This window comes from Megalobrama amblycephala, linkage group LG4, assembly GCF_018812025.1.
Source record: "Megalobrama amblycephala isolate DHTTF-2021 linkage group LG4, ASM1881202v1, whole genome shotgun sequence".
NCBI classification, from domain to species: Eukaryota; Metazoa; Chordata; class Actinopteri; order Cypriniformes; family Xenocyprididae; genus Megalobrama; species Megalobrama amblycephala.
In genome coordinates, this window is record NC_063047.1 from 31343010 (window position 1) to 31364859 (window position 21850).

At 35.9% G+C, this 21850-nt stretch overlaps 2 protein-coding genes across 8 annotated transcripts in view; both read left to right on the forward strand.

Moving 5' to 3' along the window:
* Positions 1–205: 205 nt before the first annotated feature.
* Positions 206–10994, forward strand: gal3st1a (galactose-3-O-sulfotransferase 1a). Of its 7 annotated transcripts, XM_048188859.1 has the most exons (5): positions 207–771; positions 949–1003; positions 3925–4032; positions 8002–8162; positions 9397–10994. In XM_048188859.1, the coding sequence occupies exons 4-5, from the start codon at positions 8032–8034 to the stop codon at positions 10547–10549; spliced, it is 1284 nt and encodes a 427-aa protein (XP_048044816.1). In that variant the 5' UTR covers positions 207–771; positions 949–1003; positions 3925–4032; positions 8002–8031; the 3' UTR covers positions 10550–10994. The 7 variants fall into 7 exon arrangements, with proteins under 7 accessions (XP_048044818.1, XP_048044816.1, XP_048044817.1 ...); XM_048188861.1 differs by lacking the exon at positions 3925–4032 and having other exon boundaries at positions 206–771; XM_048188860.1 differs by lacking the exon at positions 949–1003.
* A 4116-nt stretch (positions 10995–15110) lies between these two features.
* The window catches only part of ppil2 (peptidylprolyl isomerase (cyclophilin)-like 2), a 39822-nt gene continuing 33082 nt past the window's right edge, over positions 15111–21850 (forward strand). The window contains exons 1-5 of the mRNA XM_048188862.1: positions 15111–15277; positions 15614–15663; positions 16396–16441; positions 17284–17346; positions 18458–18509. Of these exons, the coding sequence (XP_048044819.1) occupies positions 15246–15277; positions 15614–15663; positions 16396–16441; positions 17284–17346; positions 18458–18509 (243 nt within the window). The 5' untranslated portion in view covers positions 15111–15245. The remainder of the gene's footprint in view (positions 15278–15613; positions 15664–16395; positions 16442–17283; positions 17347–18457; positions 18510–21850) is intronic.

Here is a 21850-nt window from a genome sequence, read left to right on the forward strand (position 1 = left end):
ACCATCTTGTAAAAGGGGCATTATGTCCCCTTTAAAAACTGTACTAGTTAGGGAGTTTCTATATAGAGACATGTGCACAGGTCACAAGAGTTCACATGAAACTATCACTAACCAATCATGCAAAAAATACACTTGACTGTAAAATATATTCAAATACAAACAATTCTAATACGTCTTTAGGAATCATCTGGGCATTAATGAGTTTAATGTGTTTCTCCGTGTCACTGATATTTGTGCCGATTCACCTGATCCATGCTAAGAATGTGTTTTTGTTACTTGGACATGGATAGCTAAACAAACTGGTTCAGTTTGGAACTGTGTGTATACAGCCGTACCTGGAATTTAGTATTGGCCCCTCTCATGCATTTAACTACCCTTTCTAGCTACTTTTTTACTTCAAACCAGCAACCTGTTCTCAATAGCTCTCTATTTCCACCTTGAATAGATCCCTCCTCCTTTCTTTTGTTCCTTTCCTTTCCCTTCCTCTTACTCAGTTTCTCTCACTAACCCTGATTCAATCTCTTCCTCTCCTCTCCTATCCTATCTCTTTATGTCTTTCTCTTCCTCACTTCTTCTTCCACTCTACTCTGCTGTAGTTTCATTCATATATGCAAACAGACACACAGAGTGACAAGTGAAGATCCCCAGACACTGGTTTTGCGTCACAGGAGCACAAGCCGAGCCTCTTTTGTATGCAGTTTAGCCAGCTCAGCTGTACAGTGTGCAGACGGTGGAGGATGAGAGGAGAGGCGGGGGCTTCAAAATCATCAGGTGCGCAGAGTGTGTGTGTGTGTGTGTGTGTGTGCAGGGTGAATGATCGCCTGGATATTTCACAGAAGATAAGAGGGATACTGCTAACCTTGGACAGCATGTCTGGACAGTTAACTGCAAAGGAATCAATGTTTTTCCAGTCTTGACAATGCATCTTTCTTAACAAAATCTTTACAGAGTCATTGCTTTTTTTCTGCCAATAAAGCTGTGAGAGGGATATCTACATGTTTTGGTAAGATACCAATGCTTTTAATCCTTAATATAAGTTATATTGGGAGAATATATTCATTATATTCATATCATTGTCTGTTAACTCGCTGCAAAAATCAGTATTCATATTTTTAATTATTCAATTTTTTTTCAGAATACATTTATTAAATTAAGTTCAAAATCATGTTTTTGTGATTTAAACATAAACCTCATTAAATTATATTATATTTACTGAAACACAAATGTAACAACTGACCATTCTGGTAAGAAAATTTCATTTAAATTCAGATATTTTCTGAATGCAGTTTTGATTCTCAAGTATTTTGCTTGTTTATGGATGCTTAGATATTTTTACTGGAAAAAATCTTTTTATTTTATATGTATTTAATTTAATTTTATTATGAAGATAAACTAATTTGCTGATGGAATATATAAACCCTCACAATGCTTGATCTATAAAGAAACACTATCTGTTTCATTCCTAAACGTTCCACTCTAATCAGACTGTTTAATCTGACTGCTTTCTTGTGGCAAAGTAAAAGAAACCTTTAATCTATTTGTATCCCATCATTAAACTTCATTACAGTGACTTCTTGTCTGTTATGAATTTTCCAGCAGCACTTTTCTGTGTTAAAACAGATTTTATGCAGAAATTCCTATACGATCTCCCAGTTTTCTGGTCCAATTTTCTAAAAACCCATGAGTAAATACAACTTTCATCATCTCCAAAGACTTTTATACACTGTACTGATAGCTCACAAATACAAAAAAAAACAAAACACAAAAACGAAACTGTTTTGTGATGGATGCATTTATGCGTTTTATCCTAAATTAGGAGCTGCAGCTGCATGTAGCAGTTCTTTGTGGTTCTGTAAAATCCTCATTATTCGTGACCATCAGCATAACAATGATGATGTTGTTAGTGTTTTTGCTGTCAACAAAGGATGACTTTGAAAAATGCAGGGTTAGAGACTGCTGCAAATAAGAACAATGGGTTCCTTCAGACTTATTCTGTCCTTTCAAGATTTCCAGTCACTGCTGGTGCTTTGTTCCATCGGTCTCTCCATCTATCTTTTGGTGACAGTGCTCAGCAGCATATGGCTGTCGCAGTCAGTGCTTCTAACATGTTAGTATTAAGTTTTCCACCTGTGGCCCTGCACCGCAGATATCTGATACTGGTCTATGGGGCATGAAGAGATGCGGACAGTGTCACTTTTCCTTTGAATGCATAATTCATTCGCTGGACATCTGGCCCTCATAATGAACCCCGCAGTAGCACAGTTTCAGCAACCTTCATTCATTTTAGGATCAGAATATCAAATATAGGCTATTTTTAGTTGCTTTTTAATATTCTTTCAACTTATGAGGTTCTGTGTTTTGTGGGTTTACAAGACATGTCAAGCATGCCATGCAGCACTATATATATATAAATTATATATTTTTTCCTTAAATAGGCTATATAAGTGATTATTGAACTCCTTTCCGGAATAATATATTTCATATAGGCCCATTTCATGGTGATTATTTTGATTGGTCAATTTCCTAATATTCGCTGTCGTCCATGGAAACGCTCTGAACGCTGTACATCGGCTAATTTGAGTAACTTCAACCGGCATATATAATTACGTATACTTTTTTAATAGCCTATTACACCCTTCGTATCACATATCTCGGACTCTCGAGCTCTCGTTTTGAAACCAAGGCAACTCGCGCCACCTATAGTCTCAGTTATCGATTGTAGTTGAACTTTGAGGCGCAGGTGTTGATGGGCTAATTGTTTTTACATTATATGGACTGTTTTTCTTCGCGTGTACTTCAAGATAATGTACAGTTAAAATTCTAAGTTAATTTAAATTAACTTAAAATGTTAATGAGCATGTATTTACCGGTATTTACCTAGTCAGCGAGATAGGCCTATAGACCTTATTTACCAGAGAAACAAGCGCGCCGCCATCTTTATAAAATTGTCTTTGAACTTCCGTTTTGCGGTAGCTCTGTACATTTCTATGGCATCGCTGTCAAAGAATAATTAGTTGGTTAAGTGGATTTACTTGTTGTAGAGTTAATGAAAGTTATCATGAGCATTGTTATGTTTAAAGCAGATGTCTTAACAAATGTCAGTAGGTCGGGGAGATTTTAAAACGAGCAGTTCATTCATAAATGTAATATCGCTGTGGAAATACAAACCGGAAGTCAAAAGACAACGAGCGCAACGCTGAAAAGGGGCGGGGCTACATAAGGTCTATAGAGGGTATGCACGTGACGTCACCGTCGACCGTTAGGACTGCGGTCACGCCCACTGAGTGGCAAAAGATTGAGCGGCAGAATTGGTTTTCAGCATGAATGCCGCGAAAAACACACAAAACGCAAAACGGGAAAGAGCTTTGTGACTGACTGTACAAATATAGCTTTGACACAAAACCTGAGGTAACGTTATATATTTAAAAACTGCCGGAAAGCTACAGAAAAAAGCAAATGATCACTGCAATCCACAGAAACAGCTGGACTCCAGCAGAGAAACATGGATTTGCAGTTATCATTTTGTGTCGAAACAATGGATTTTGAGGTAAAATCATACTGTATATATTGTATTATTATATATTACGTTGACAACTAAACAATTAGGGTAGACCAGGTACAGTTGGTTATAGGGTACAGTTGAAACACCTTAAATAACTTGCGTTCGCAACAAGTCTGATCTGTGAAATTTTCTTAGCACATGCATATTAGCGCCCACTTCAATCGTACATCAAAAGTACATGCGCTTCTCCAGTCCGAAGATATCGGCGAAAGTTTTTTTCTAAGGTAATTTTTTCACTTCACCACGTCGCTTCCACATTGAATAGCTTCTCATCCTTACATGACTGTTAAAGTTAACTTACATTTTCGTAAATCTTATTTTGTGCTCTAAACACTGACATATTGCATGACTTTGTGTCACAGGTCATCGTAAAATCAAGAGAAATGTTCGAGGTTGTCAGCGGGGTACAGTTGAGACACATACCCACACCATAGAATCCTATTGCGGCCCATGCAGTTTAGTTGCACGATGTAAGTTCAAGATCTATTAATCTATTAAAATTAATAGATTTCATCTGTTTTATTATTGCTGTTTGCAATTGTTCAATGTTTTTTACTCTTACTCAACTTTTCAACTGTTAATATTAAATGTATGGCCTAAAATTAAATATTGTATCACTGTTTGCCATTACTGTACAATGTTTTACAAATGGACTACTTTTAACTAAACAAAATAATAAAATAAAATACTAAATGGAAATAAAAACGGTAAAATTCTCATTTTTAAAGGTATTTTACATTTGTAGTGAATTGGTTAGGCAGCTTTACAGCATTCCGGATGGGTGTCTCAACTGTACTAGGGTACTGTTTCAACTGTACTTGACTGTTTTCGACATGGGTACAGTTGGAACAAAAAAGCTTCTTGTGTTTATGAGCTAATTGTGAAAAATATGACCTACTTATGGATGTTAATAATTAATAATATTTTAGTAGACAAGTAAAAGAAATGTCATATGAAAAATCACTTCGTTTCACTTCTTTTCAGTCCCATAATTTTGGTGTGGTAACGGTGAAAGCAAAAAGTGTACCAACTGTACCTGGTCTACCCTAAATATGTTCCATCTTATATTCTGCATAATTGGGTGTTTTTCAATAAACAACACTGACAAAATATATACTATAAAACTATATATGTTTTAGGGCTGGACAAAATGATGATTTAACATTGATATAAGTGATTACTCGGATTTAAACCTACCTATATTGCAGTTATATAAAATATTCATTGGCAGATTTGCTTGATGTATTTCCCCGGCGTCAAATCAGGCACATATAAATATCAGGAAACACGACTCCTGGCTGCATGTCAATATCCATGGATTAGGTTTATTTGACAAGTTGTAAGGAACAAATTCAATTCCAACCTTTAGTGTAATTCGTTAGTTTTACTCGTGTTTTCGCAGTTTCCTCTATTAAATCCAGTCACGCAGCAGCAGGGGCGGATCTACCGGGGTGGCACGGGGTGGCAAGTGCCACCCTAAGAAAAAGCTTTGCCACCCCATCTGCCACCCCAAAATTATCAGAGAATAAAATATAAATGTTAGCAGTGTTTCAAGTACTACTGCTTTTCAGCAGCGGCGCTTCAATCTGATGACATAAAAAAGACAGCGTATTGCAAAATAATGGCAAGAAAACACGTCTTTCAATAAGCTGCATGACGGTTGCACGCGCACGCAGCGCGCTCAATGTAATCAGCTTCATTAACAAATGACTCTTATGAACCGGTTCTTTGGCAGTCAAAAACACAGCGCAGCCAAGTTCACCTACGAATTGTTTTCCATTTGTTCGTGAATCGGAAAATGACTGCCTCTCGGCTAACTCAGAAGTCCTCGAATTTTCGTAATTTTTTGCGAGCTGATTCACCGACCGCCCGCTTCAATTTCGTCATGGATAAAGGTCTTTTTACTATCCGACGAAACGGTAACATGAAATCAATAAGAAGATCCTTATCACAGAAACTAGTTAGGTAAGAATCTAAATGTATTTTAGCTTTTCTCGATCGCTAACACATTATAAGTGATTCAGTTGGCCCAGTTTCCCAAACCATTCGTTCAGTTCTCAAAACAAAGATACATTTCTCAAAACGTTGAACAATGACTACATTAGGTATAGCAAAACTGATGACACACTAGTCAAAATCTGAGAGAGAGCTGAATGAATACTTTACAGGGGTTTTAAACTTACACACCAGTACTTTAGATGAGGGAAATTTAACTATGTACAGTAAACTGTAGCACGCTGTACACCATCAAACTTGTGATTGTCAACTTTCTCTGTAGCCATTTGTTATACTGTATTTTGCAGAACTGAGAAATGACTGTCTTGTGCTAGAAGACCAATACACTGCTATAGTACCTTTTATTCTGTAATAAAATTTGGCCAAATGTGCAGAGGATGCTGAATTTAGTTTTACTGTAATTGACAGTACTGTATTGTGGTGCACTGCATACCAAGTTCATACATATCTAATGCCAGATCAATTTACAATAGTAAAATGAAAAAAAGAAAGAAAAAAATCACTGCTGTATTTTACTGTATCTGTAAATTTATTTTTGTATAGTGTAGTAGACAGTGAGCTGCAAAATAATTCCTGAATCCCAGTAAGCGGTATTTTTGTTACAGTGTTATATGAATTGATCTCACTAGTGTTCACTGGGCAGTGCAGTAGTCTGTGTATTTGTTAAGTTTTGTGTGTCATCTGATACCAAAGTTTGATTTTGTCAGACAAGAATAAGTTTTTGACTAGAACATTTTATTTTGACCTGGAAGTTTGAGGTTTGTACAAGTTGGTGCATAGTTTTGAGATTGTGTTTATAGTTGTAAGAAAATGTTGAATTGTTTCATTTCAACTAGATTAAAAGTTTAAAAGACAAATTTATGCTGGCTTGTCATAAAGCCAACTTAAAGTCTCGTTTAAAAAACATAAATAAATATTTTGGTCAGTTAGGCCAGAATATAGATGTTCTGGGTGATTGCTAAAGTGTTGCTAGGAGATTCTGGGTGGTTGCTAGGCTCTTGCTGCAATTGCTGGGGTGTTGCTAGAGTATGTAGTTGATAGGGTGTTCTGGGTGAACACACACAGACATTCCCACCTCTGTTAATAACAGAAGCTCAAAAATTGTTTGCAAAAAACAAGTTTTTGTTGTTCTTTAACTTGCTCTAAAACATGTGATTTATGCCATCGAAGTAACCTGTGTAATATTAATAAAACTGCTCATCTCCTTTAGTGATACAAGGTCAGACTCATTTTAAAGCTGTTGATGTTTTTTTCATATAGTGCCTTTACTTGGTGCCATGATGGATATTGAAATCTTGTTATTTATTTTGGTAATGCAATGTTTGTGAACACAATTGTGTATGTCAGGCCATAAATCTCCAAAAACTATGCATGGGCGCTTACTTTGGTGTTGCCACCCCTCATAGACCTCATGCCACCCCCTTGCCACCCTATAAATAATTTTCTAGATCCGCCCCTGCGCAGCAGGTTCTTTTGCCACTCAGTCCAGCTGAGGGAGCGCGTTCCGGCGGGAAAGTGACGTCGATGCATACCCTCTATAGGTCAGACGGTCATTGTTCTTGAATTATACTTATTATATTTATTATGTTATACTTGCAGCTATATGACCTTTGATGAACAGAGAGATTAGATTAAATATTTATAAAAAAAATATTTTACTGGTGACCCATTTCTGTTTTTTCTTCGATTTTCTTTTTAAGGCCATTTTAACATAAAGGCAAAGAAGGTGAAGTGAGGAGTTTAAACAAAGAAAGACGACTAAAACACAATTTAGATTGTTTTGTCATAAAAATATGTCATGAAAATAATTTTCGATAATCTTTACAATGCATAAACACTTTTTATTATTGTGATTAATTCTGACTTGATGACAACAAACTGCCAAGTGTCCTCTTTCAAGCAAGACCACAACTATGCTTGTAGCCTAAAGGCTTCATGAACTAGCTATCTATTTTAATTTGTTTATGCCATTTCTTGGCTTTGGGTTAAAAATGGGGACGTTAACCTGTTAGATACTTATATATTATATCTTAAAACAAACAGTGACCTGTCACATGACCTAAAAAGAAAAGATTTTAATCCCACAGCTGAATTAGCTGCAATGCTACTGCAAATCCCCTCATAAGCACATGTTGAGCAGATGTAGATCAAATGGCTGAACTCATGGGAGAAAAGCAATTGAGCGAGCAGCAGTGTACCTAAATAATTGGGCACTTGAGGAAATGGTGACGAATGTCTCTTAACACACTAGAAATGCTTTATGCAGCTCTAGAGGACTCTGCATACGTAAGCAAAGTACATACCGCAGCACATTTACACAATATGTAAAAGGGCCTTTAATGATGCAAAGTGAACAACAAATCAATTAGAGTTGCACTCATTACCATCATATTATTACTGAAGATTCTTCCTCTTTGTTTCAGGGTTTTCTTACAGGATCCAACCAGGCAGCTATGATGGTTGGAAAGCCAGTCAGGCAGTGGAGGTCCATCTGTAAGGGACTGATCCTGGGTGCGCTGCTGACCACCTGCATGATTCTTTTGTACTGCCTGTCGGCCCCAGAGGTCCAATATGGCCTGCAAGAGTGAGTCCCTTCATGTACTTTGAACAAGTCAAAGTTTCATTGGATTATAGCATCATTTTGCCATGAACCTCATTAAGAAAATGATGCCTGTTCTGCATTGTGATTTTATTTCTCCCCAAATTCGTGTTCCATTCTATCCTGACAGGAAACATTTTTTTTTTAAATTATAATTTTATTTAAATGCAGTAAAAAAAATCATTCAGAAATCATTCTAATATGCTGATTTGGTGCTCAAGAAACATTTCTTATTATTTTCAATGTTGGAAACAGACTTTTTGTGGAAACCATGATACAAATAAAATTTATATAAATTCTTTTGTAACATAAATATCTTTATTTTAACTTTTAATCAATTTCATGCTTCCATACAGAATAAAAGTATTACTGACCCAAACCATAGCCAAATGGTATAAGTATATGTATGTATATATATATATATATATATATATATATATATATATATATATATATATATACATACATACAGTAGTCAACATTTTAAAGTGGATCAAAAAAGCTCATCAAAGTTGTCCTAAGAACTAAGTTGTCCTAAGAAGAAGGTTTTAGGACAACTTTGATGAAAGGTTTTGATCCACTTCAAATGTTGACTACTATATATACACTGCCCGGACAAAAAAAAGTTGCTGTTTGGATTTTAATAGGCAAATACTTAAGAATCTATGAATGGATCGTTATTACAGTGATTATTATGTTGGCAACGCTTCTTTTAACCCTAACAAATGGAGTGTGTAGCTTTTCATTTCTTAAACAACCATGTAGGAAGATATATCATGGCCATATTCCAGGATGACAATGTCAAGATTCATCAGGCTCAAACTGTGAAAGAATGAAAGCATGAAGAATCATTTTCAGTCCAGACCTTAATTTCATTGAATGTCTTTGGGATGTGCTGGAGGAGACTTTACAGAGTGCTCACATCTTGCATTGTCAATACAAGATCTTGACCAATTGTCATGAAAATAATGTCACCAAGCAAAAAGTTTTAGAATAATCTGTTTTCATATTATTTTTTAAATATAATTTCCTTAATTCTTCTTCTTTTAACCTTGGGGTAAAATATGGATATAGATGTTCTCAAAGCAACATATTTTTGGTAGGGTTTATTGATCTTATTTTTATTTTTATTGATTTTAACAACTCAAATTATAAAGATGATAAAAATATATCTAAAATAAATTCAAATGACAGTATTTTTGTCCATTTTTGTTTACAGGGTCCCAGTGCCTTACTCATGTGCTCATCGCCCTTCTGCCGCCCACTCCTCAACAATCTCAAACGACTCCCATCATGCCTCTGGGCAGGGAATCTGCACTCCAAAAGTGGACATCATGTTTATGAAAACCCATAAAACAGCTAGTAGCACTTTTCTCAACATTCTCTTTCGCTTTGGCGAAAAACACCACCTTAAATTTGCTTTCCCCAACAGCCGCAATGACTTCTTTTACCCCTCACCTTTCCATCGCTCCCAAGTGAAGGACTACAGGCCTGGAATGTGTTTTAACATCATCTGTAATCACATGCGTTTCAACGCTGCTGAAGTGGCCAAAGTGCTTCCAGCAGACACCTCGTACATCACAATCCTCCGGGACCCGGCTGATCTCGCTGAGTCCTCGTTCCACTATTTTGGACGTGTTGTACCTCTCACATGGAAGCTTTCTGGGGACGATAAGCTGAGAGAATTCCTGACAGATCCAAAGCTTTACTACGACCCAGAAGGATTCAATTCGTTCTATCTCAAAAACTTGCTTTTCTTTGACTTTGGACAGGATAATAACTTACATCCAGATGACCCGAAGGTGGATGAGGCCATTCGTGCAATCGCCAAGCGCTTCCAATTGGTAATGCTTGTGGAGTATTTTGAAGAGTCGCTCATCCTGCTCAAAGACAGCCTCTGCTGGGACATGGAGGACTTGCTTTTCTTCAAACTCAATGCCCGGAAAGGTTCAACCATTTCGAAACTGACTCCAGAGCTCAGGGCCAAGGCGCTGGAGTGGAACGCCATTGATTGGAAGCTTTACCAGTATTTCAACGCCACCTTCTGGCATAAAGTGGACGCTTACGGCCGTGAGCGCATGGCGAGAGATGTCGCAGAGCTGCAGCGCAGAAATGCAGAAATGGCTTCCATTTGCATTGAAGGAGGCCACGCTGTTGACGCAGGAAGCATCGTGGAGACTTCCATGCAGCCATGGCAACCCTTCGGTGAGAAGTCGATTATGGGATACAATCTGAAAAAGAATGTCGACAAAGCACACCGAAAGCTCTGCAGGAAGATGCTCACACCAGAGCTGCAGTATCTCACCGATATGGGCGTCAACCTGTGGATAACGAGACTGTGGGGTCACATTCGAGAGATCCTTCACTGGTAGATCAGAGGAAATGTTTTGCTTAGGTGAAAGGTCAGCACTGACTTGTATGCAACAGACCTAAAACCTGTTTTTCTGTGTCAGAAAGAAATAAAAACATTAAAAGGCATGACTGAATAAAACATTTTCATATTTATATGAATCTCACCTAAATAAGTGGTGACAGTCACATATTTAACATGTTAGTTTTGTTTATAAATGTACTGTAAAGGCCCTTTGACGGCAAGAACGATAACTATAATGATATCTTTATTAGCATCCACACCAAATGCACGATAACTTTGTTTATTATAGGCGTGTCCTGCAGTAATGTCTTCTGCTGTTTTAAAGGGTTTGTTCACCCAAAAATGAAAACAGTTTATCATTTACTCACCCTCAAGTCGTTCCAAACCAGTAAGACTTTTGTTCATCTTTGGAACACAAATTAAGACATTTTTAATGAAATCTGAGAGCTTTCTGTTCCTCCATTGACAGGCGACGCAACTACCACTTTCAAGCCCCAGATGGGACCCAAATAGTTTAACCTCAATTTTATGAAGCGACGCGAGTACTTTGTTTGTGCAAATAAACATAACTGACCACTTTATATACAAAATATTAATGTGTGTTGTGTTGACGTGAGAGCAGCCATTGCTGCGTGAACGCCTTGGAAATTAATATTTTATAAATAAAGTGATAAATTATGCTTTGCACAAACAAAGCACTCGTGTTGCTTCTTAAATTGAGGTTAAATCACTGGAGTCACATGGACTATTTTAACAATGTCTTTACTACATTTCTGGGCCTTGAAAGTGGTAGTTGTGTAGACTGTCAATGGAGGGACAGAAAGCTCTCAGACAGAATTTTCATTTTTGGTTGAACTAACTGTTTAAAATTTGCACAAAACTGAAGTTGCATTAGTCTTTTCTTCCTTATTGTGATGTATATCCGAGTGAAACGGCTTCTTGAAAAAGAAAAAATGTAGGGCGGGATTTGATTTTGTCCATTGGGAATTGAATCGATCTCAAGTGAGTGACAGGTTGTCCTGCCTTCGTGCTGAAAAACACATTGTCAAAGAAGAGACGAGATGTTGCTGCAAAAGGGAGACGAAGTTAATTTGATTACAGTTTACGAGTGCACATGAATTTTAAAATAAATAATTATTTATAATAAATAGTGCAATAATCCATAAAAAACAAGAAATGTCCATTTTGATTTCATGGTGATTTAAAATACTTGAGCTCTTTAAAGCAGAATGGATTCTGATTGGAATTGATTCCAATGAATTTGTTAGACTATCAATATACAGCATATAGTTGTGGTGTGGACAGTGCTATTCTTTTAAATATAAAATGATTTTTAAAACTATATCTTTATAGTTATTGTCCTTGGTGTGAACGGGACTTAAGCCACCACTATGTGTTACAGGGGTGTCCAATCCTGCTCCTGGAGGGCCACTGTCCTGCAGAGTTCAGCTCCAACCCCAATTCAACACACCTGAACCAGCTAATCAAGGTCTCACTTGGCATACTAGAAACTTCCAAGCAGGTGTGTTGTTGTGGCAAGCTAAACTCTGCAGGACAGTGGCCAGGACCGTGTTTGGACACCCCGGATGTATTACGTAGTGTGTGGGTGCTTGAATCAATCATAAAAGTGAATCAACTACGCTTGTTACATGACCTCATTCTTTGAAGCTCTTATTGTTGGTGCCAATGGCCATAGCAATAATTTTCTTATTTCTTAAACTTGATTAGACTCATTCAGAGCTTTACTGTTATCATCACTTGAATGATGAGTAACTCCGGCTAGAATGTTGAGTGGAAAAGTGATTTTAAGCTGAAATGTGATGACGCATTGGGCTTCCTGTGGAAGAGGCCTCTGAGCAGCTCAAAAGATGACAAAATAAAAACTTTATGTAACATACATGTGTCTCGTTCATGTTTCATCATCGCATACTTACACAAATCCAGTCTTTCAGAGTACAGAATGGATAAATGAATAAACACATTGATTTCTTTTGTTTATATTGCATGTGAACATATTTGTGCAATTCATGCTAATTTCCTGACCAATGATTTGTGATTAAAATGGTTAAGACCATTAAAAGACCACTAAATATTTTGGCTTGGCCCAATTTTTTTTTTTTTTTTTTTACCCAGGAGAATATATCATGTGCATCTTGCCAGTAAGCCTATAAGAAGGACCATTTGGGCATTTCAAGGGTAAGGAATTAGTTTTAGTTAACAATAACAACCCTAGCTAATCCTCAAAAGGAATGTAATATAGGCAAAAGCAAAGATAACCAGCACAATAATCTTTCACATACTTGACCAACACATTTGAATTTTCCAGTTAACAAGCACACAATATTTTATAGTATTAGTTAACCAGAAAAACAAGCAAACAAATAACTAAATAGACAAATATGTATGCATACTTTATATATTAGGCAATAAAGGCTATTCAGCTTTGTGCAGTATGTAAGATTTCTGTCTGCTAGAGACCTATTCAAAACAAATGCGTAGCTTGATGCCGCCAAGTTTGAGAGTGGAATCTTGGGACATGTGGTCTTCACCTCAACAGCCGGAAAAGAATAGGGATAGGATGCGGGAAGAAATCATGTCCATGGATGTGATTATTATTAATGTTACTGTAGTATGAAGCGGAGCAGGACCGAGTGTTGTGGGAGACAAACGAGGCCGCTGGAGTGATTGCGCAACACGCCGCAAGCAGCGGAACTTTTATTATGCCACAGTCGCTGGCGCCGCTTCCGCTTTTCCGGAGTATGAGGTAATGCAGCTCTGTTTATCATATTAGATACATTTGAGTGTGTTGAAAACGATGTTATAATGTTGATTTGTGCGTTCGCTAGGTGGCTGCTGTGAGACTTTGTTACACACTGCAGTAAGATAGATCGATCATATTAAATACTGGATGTCTTGTGTTGATAAATGGCATGCAATTAATTTTAAAACGTATTGTATGATGGAGAAAATTCTGTATTACTGTTACTAAAAATAAAGCTGCATCTGATTATGCTATGTTTGCTACTTAAACAAAATATATATATATATTTTTTTTTTTGAGGCATGGTAAAGCATGATGCTCGCAAAAAATCAAGAAAATTAGATTTAAACAATAAGACTAAACGTGTTGAGCTATATAACAATAATTAGTTTTCTGTCCATAAATATATCAAAACAGTTGTTCTATTAAAACATGTAAATATTAAAGCAACTTTGGTGTTTCCATGGTTTCTACAAAGTAAAAACCGAGGGTAACGCGGGTTTGACGCAATTGACAGGCGACTCCTCACACGTCCCGGAGCCAGGGGTGTAGTTTGCGGGGGGGATGGGGGGGAGGTAACCCCCCAATATTCAAATCCATCAGTTACAACACCCCCCCCCCCCCCCAATATTTTAACAGAAAATCACAGTAGATCTATACTACAATATGTATAATTAATTTATTTTGTAACAATAATTTTGGTTTCTAATCAAATATGAGTTTGTCAATAAATTAGTCATAAAAATACCCCCTCCATTTAACCGATTGGTAAGCTCTACTGTTTGAATGAAAGAGAGTGGGTAGCACCAAAAATAAAGAGAACCGTTGCCCAGTCGACTATATTGAACTTCTGTTCAAAGAGGGACGTTAAAAAGAATAAAGCATGTACTGAGAAGGAGGTATGAAAACATTGTAATAGCTAGGTACACTCCACATATATTTTAGCTAGCTAATCTATTGCAATTTAGCCGTAACCAGTTACCAAAACAGCCATCTGTTTTGTTAGTTAATTTTTCAATAGTCAATGACAAAAGTATTCACATCGGTGTTTGTTTCCTTCCTAAACTAATCTGACTTTTGAACGAATTGGCTGAATGAACGATTTAAGTAGCTCACCCATTAAAATGTCGAATCGCTGCCACCTACTGGCGGTTTCAATATTTAACATAATTTCTTTCTTATTAGAATCGCTCCGTTATGTTAGAATTTGATGAATGATTATACATAAATTTCATAAAGTTATGATAGATAGATAGATAGATAGATAGATAGATAGAGAGAGAGAGAGAGAGAGAGAGAGAGAGAAGGAATAAATTATCCAATAACGCTACACATAAAAAAATAATAACAGGCAGCATACCAACGCTCAACCCCCCCAATGTTGAAAGCAAATCTACGCCCTTGCCCGGAGCCTTTGTTAAAATTTAAAATTTTCTCACGATTTACAAATAGTTGGAAACATTTGGGATATTGTAAGGACTCAAGTGAACAAAATATGTAACACTGGCCTGGTGGTTTTTGGATAATTTACTGCAAAATTCTTACATATTGCACCTTTAATGCAGACCCAGGGCTTTCTTCAGATTCACTTTCACTTCAGGTTCATTAATTTTTTTTTTTTCATCTAAATTAAATATCATTATTGATAATTATTAATATGTAATATCCATCACAAACAGACTGCTGTTACAGATATAATATTGTCTCAGTCGAACCTCGCCCCCTGGTGTACTGCAGCGAGGAGCTGCTGGGATTCCGTACCGAGGAGGCAAAATAAAAACGTTCTTCCGTTTCACATCGGACACATTTTACTGTCGCGCTGAACGCTATCCGGAAGTGTGTGTGTTTTAAACAGTCGGAGGTTTTGTGTTGATTGTTTATGCGTTTATAAACTTTTATTCTTTTATTTACCTCTGCCTCTTCGTCTACAAAAATGGGGAAACGACAGCATCAAAAAGATAAGATGTAAGTTGAAATGAAATATAACGCGAGTAAAATTTGACACGTTTGACTCAACACTAACTATCGAGCATTTATTATATTGTCTTTTCTGATTATTTCACTGAAGCAAAGCAAAATAAAAATATAATTTATTACAATGGCAGCGTGTTTTTTTGTTATCTGATGTTTATAATGTATTTGTCTTAAAACTGTTTACAAACCCAGCTGTCATTCTTGCGTCTAATTGCAACTGCTGTATTTTATTTTGTAGTTATTTATGTTTTAGCGTTGTAATAATATAGTATTACATTATATAGATTCTTCAATAAGTGTAATAATAGTATTCTTTATCTGTTTCAGGTACATCACATGTGCAGAATACACCCAGTTTTATGGAGGGAAGAAATCAGGTACTTGTACTATTAAGAAAGCATCTGTGTGTAAATGGAGTAACCAAATGGTGTTCTACTTATAAGTGCATGAAACTAAAATTACATTGTGCGGTTTGTTGGTTTGTATGATATTAACACAATATGTACAAAATACAGTACTTGATAGTAAACACAAAGCATTGTTGGATACATATTACAATATGAGTAAAACAAATGATACCTTTAGTTTACCTTGGTTTAAGATGTATTATGCTGTATCGTGTGAGAAAAATAGGCACATTACAGATTGTTAGACTTAAAATTTCAGGGTTTCCACAGTCTTGGAAAAATATTTCCAGGCCTTAATGAATAAATAAATCATGTTCTTGTACTTGTTGTACACTACCATTCAAAAGTTTGGGTTCAGTAATATTTTCTTTTTTGAAAGAATTCTATACTTTTTATTCAGTAAAGATGCATTAAATTGATCAAAAATAACAGTAAATAGATTTATAATGTTACAAAATATTTCTATTTCAAATAAATGCTGTTCTTTTGAACTTTCCATTTGTCACAGAATCTTGAAAATTAAATGTATCATGATTTCTACAAAAATATATATTTTATGTAAAATAAAATAGTGTATGTAATGCTGTTGGTTTTCTTGTCTCTCACTGTGTTGTTTGATTGATTGCACCACATAAAGACTTATTTGTGCACTTTAGATTTGATATTGCTGATGCTTTTCCCCCTTTGTTGTCTTGTTTATAGAAATCCCACGAGACAATTTCAGACGTCTGCCCTTTGATCATTGCAGGTGAGTTTAGAAATGCATAACGCTTCTTTCATGTTTGATAGAAAAAGTCCTTTGTGTTTCTTCTTTTCCATAATTTAGGTCTAGTACAATAGATCCTGCTTTCATAACTGCTGATCTGGGGTTTCAAAATAATACTGTCATTGCTTTTATTTGAGGTAAAGCTGTTGTTTGTCATTTTTTCCCAAAAAACTCTTAAAGTCTGCTTGAATCAGAAGTTGAGATAGGCTTTCCTATTGTGACATAAATTTAAGTAAAACATGGTTGTGGTTTGCTATTGGTTGATCTCGAGAGTGACAGGTTGTCCTGCCCTCGCGCCAGTAAACATGTCATCAGAGAAGAGATGAGATGTTGCTCAAGAGGAAGTTATTTTGATTAAAGATTACGAGGGCACATGAATTTAAGAAAATAATAATGTGTGCACAGATAAATCATTTATAATAAATGCTGCAATATTCCATAAAAAATAAGAATTGTCAATTTTGATTACATGGTGACTTTAAAATACTTTTCTCCTATTCCAATGTAATATGCAGAGACAATCATTAGTAAGTAGGTTGAACTTATTTTACTTAAATTGTGCTTTTAAAACATTGATCTGTTTGTTGGAACAACAAAAAAAAAGTTATGGGGCAGGGCTTTTCGTTTTTTCAGTGGAAGATGAGAAGTTCATAAAACTATTTGGAAACCTTTTGGGGGCTCAAAAATGACAGCAGCTTTAGTTTTATGCTTATATATATATATATATATATATATATATATATATATATATATATATATATATATATATATATATATATATGAGTTTATGAGTCTTTAATGTTCATCTTTTATCCCTCACATAGTTTGTCTCTTCAGCCCTTCGAGTATCCTATGTGCACAGTGGATGGTGTGGTTTTTGACCTAATGTGAGTATATCAAATTGAGTCATTTATGAATCATTCATGATTTTATAGTAGCAAACATCTATTAATAATATACTTATTTATAGTACCTTATATTTATTACTACATAGACTACTGTTCAAAAGTTTGAGGTGAGAAATTAATACTTTTAATTAGCAAGGACGCATTACATTAAACTGATCAAAAGTGTCAGGAAAGACATTTACATTTAGGTGCTATAAAAAAAATTCTGATTCTATTCCTGTCCAATCAACCAAATCAGCGTATTAGAATTATGTCTGAAGGATCAAGTGACACTGAAGACTGAAAATTCACAGGAATACATTACTTTTTAAAATATAAAATAAGATATATTAAAATATAAAAGTTATTTAAAAAAATAATTATAATATATCACAATATTACTGTTTTTATTGTAATTTTGATCAAATAAATGCAGACTTGGTGAGCATAAGAGACTTCTTTCAAAAACATTTAAAAAAATCTTACCAACTCCAAACTTTTGAACAGTGTTGTACATATCTTAAAGGTGATAAAGAGGATCTTTTCGTTGACTGAGAAACCAAAGACTGTTACTGAGTTTTTGAAATGAGCGCATGCGTAAGAACAACCCCCCTCCTTCGAAGGAACGCCTCCCAAAACTCGTAAACACTCGTATTGGAACACGAGTGTTTACCACCGGCATTCGCTATGTCGTGTTAGTGGATTCATTATGTCGGACTCACTGCAGGTAACTCATAATCTGCAGTTGTTACTCCTGTCTCCTGACAAAAACATTGCATGCAGCGCCTGTGGAGTGTGGAGAGTTACTGGAGCACGCAGCCGCGCTCGTCTCTCACAAGGAACGTCACGGCAGTGATTGACAAGCCAGAGGGCCAATCGTTTACGCAATGATCGTGTAAACGATTGGCTGATGTTTTTAAGGCCCTACCTCGTGCACAGATGATGTATATTAATATTATTCCTTTCAGTGCACCTAATAAATAGTCTTTTATCAGTTAGTAAAGACAGTTTCAAGTAATATTGCAAAAATGTATAAAACAAATCATCCTCTTTAGCACCTTTAAGTGGCGTGATGATGCCAGAAAATGATTACCGTTTGTTTTCTCTTTAGGAGCATAGTGCCTTGGATTAAGAAGTTTGGTACCAACCCCATAACTGGAGAGGTATTTCAGTTATTCCAACTTATTTATTTGATGCTGACCAATAGACTTTTCAAAATCTTTGGAGGTGAAAGCTTATTATCAAATATCCTGCATGGATTAAACCACTAGAGGGCGTCAGACTCCATTTGAGGAGAAGCCCAGCGCTTCAGCAAAGGCAAACAGTAATGACACCAATTAAACTGCAACATCAACTCCAGATGATGCTATCAGTGCACTTGCATGTTCATCCTGGAGAATACAAAGCTACAAACCAGAATCTCTTGTTGTATACATGTTATAAAGAGCACTGCGAGTGTATTTAAAAGAAGAAACATATTTAGTAGTGTTTTCTAAGGCAGTGGTTCCCAAACTTTTTAGAGCGGGAGCGGCGTACCCCCTGAGGCATTTAACATCCTTCTGCGTACCCCCTCTCTTCCACTTAGACTGCCGGCACACCTTTTCCATTAAGGGACAATATTTGCCCCCTAAAACTGATTTTCAGGTGCATTTCTTACCTTTATAAATGCAAGGTTATTCAAACCTTATTAATTATAGGTCTCATGTTTTATGTCAAATTCTTAAAATTCCATTAGTTTAATTATTAATTATAAAAGCAATAAGCAATAAATTAAACTAAATCAATCATTCCAATCAAATGAAATCAGTATCATCAATAGCCATCTTTGCACTGTAATGGCACAAGCTGCATCTAGATGCATTTACACACTGTTTAATGCTGCTTAGAGGTGGCAAGAATGCAATTACAATGGCATAAATAATGTGTTAGATAATGTTTTAAATAAAAATTGTTCAGCAGAGAAATATGAAATTATGGCAAAAAATATCAAACTAACACTGCCAGTAGGTGGCGGCAAGTCGCTGTCTTAATGAGTCAGTCATAGTCATTCATTCATTTGGTCAATTTAAAGGGTTAGTTCACCCAAAAATGAAAATTCTGTCATTTATTACTCACCCTCATGTTGTTCCAAACCCGTAAGACCTTTGTTAATCTTCGGAATGCAAATTAAGATATTTTTGTTGAAATCCGATGGCTCCGTGAGGCCTGCATAGGGAGCAATGACATTTCCTCTCTCAAGATCCATTAATGTACTAAAAACATATTTAAATCAGTTCATGTGAGTACAGTGGTTCAATATTAATATTATAAAGCGACGAAAATATTTTTGGTGCGCCAAAAAAAAAAAAAAAATTACTTATTTAGTGATGGCCGATTTCAAAACACTGCTTCGTGAAGCATCGGAGAGATTCAAAAGATTCAAGATTATGAATCTTTTGTGTCGAATCAGTTGTTTGGAGCGCTAAAGTCAAGTGATTTCAGCCGTTTGTACTTTGACACGCGATCCGAATCATGATTCAATACACTGATTCATAACACTCTGAACCTTCCTGAAGCAGTGTTTTGAAATCGGCCATCACTAAATAAGTCGTCATTTTGGTTTTTTGGCGCACAAAAATATTCTCGTCGCTTTGTAATATTAATATTGAACCACTGTACTCACATGAACCGATTTAGATGTGTTTTTAGTACCTTTATGGATCTTGAGAGAGGAAATGACATTGCTCCCTATGGAGGCCTCATGGAGCCATTGGATTTCAACTAAAATATCTTAATTTGTGTTCCGAAGATTAACGAAGGTCTTACGGGTGTGGAACGGCATGAGGGTGAGTAATTAATGACAGAATTTTCATTTTTGGGTGAACTAACCCTTTAAAGTAATATAAAAATAGAAGCTAATTCAAAATATTAATGAATACTATAATAGCATATAAATAATACTAAAAAGAAACACTGCTCGTAACCAGCCACCTAGCAACAACCCAGAAGACCTTAGCAACCACATAGGAATGCTCTAAAAACATTCAAAACACAGTACAGCCAACGTTAAGTACTTCTGTGCTACTTTGGTAAGATATTGTAAATAAAATGTTAACATAACCAAAAGCCTTTCATAATCAGAATTTTATTGCATATTTGGCAAACGGTAGGTATATTTTTTGCTTTGAGAGTTTCATTTTATATTTTGGAGAACAGTCAAGCTTCAGAAATTCACTTATGTGTCGCTTAGAGGCAAAATACTCTATTACTGTACCCATCTGGAAATCGTTATTAAGACTATATGAAGATATTTCACAGGCCTGCTGATGGTGGCTAACAGCATTCAGTGTGCCAGGAGTGGATGTGGGTGTAAATTGCTGTATAATCAGTTCACTGGACGCACATCGCTGCACTCTTAATTTATGGAATAGGAGTTATAGGATCTCTGCGTGTGCATGCTGCATACATAATCGGTTTGCACCAGCATCAGCAAAAGTTGTGTGAATATTTACAGAGAGTGTTTCTTGGATGTGATGCAGAATGTCCTGTATTTACTTGCTTTCAAAATTCATGTTGTCAATTGAAGCACATGGCTGTCTTCTGTAATTGGTCTTTACATCTTCAGAGCTATGCATCTGAGTAAGTGAGTGCATGTCTGGACATGCCTCTGTGATTGTGTGTGTGTGTTTCTGTTCATACACACAGTTTGACTGTGTTATCTGAAGTATTCATGATTGATTTGTCTTGCTAGATGGAGAGGAGGAGAGTAAGTGCTGGAGATGATGAGGGGTGATTGTGTGAAAACAGACTCTGTGTGTGTGTGTGTGTGTGTGTGTGTGTGTTAGTTAGAGACTTTTACAGAGATCTTCAGGACATGCCAGGACTTGTTCTCCTGTGCAAACATCATTTTCCCATATGTTCTGCTGTAGTTTTGTGTTTAAATGGGTAATAGTGAGGCATGTAATCAGAAATGTTATGTTGTATCAGTCCTACTGTATGTATTGCATTTTTGAAATGCCAGAGTGTGTTTGTTAGGCAAGGCAAGTTTATTTATATAGCACATTTCAGACATAATGGTAATTCAAAGTGCTTTACATAAAATGGTTTTCAAAATAATCACAACAGATGTTTAAGAAATAAAATGTACAATAAAAACTAACAACATATTAATATAAATGATAAAATATAAACATTGATTTACAGAAATGAATAAGAAGAAAAGACAAGAATAAACAAGTGATTAAATGTGAAAAAGTAGGACACAGCACAGTGAAATCACAATTGACCTCATTTATTTGTCTAATAAAAAGACCTTTTACGGTGCAAAATCCATGAATGCACTTTATTCATAATCATTTATCAGAATATAATGCATTTCTCCAGCTGTTCTGCTGATTAAGGCAAGGCTGAAAAACAATATTAGCCAATACTATCAAGCCAATGAGGATCCAGTTAAATCCTTATGGATAAAAATGCATTCAGCGAAGCTGATTGCAACTTTCAAGTAGTAACTTTCTTGCCATTT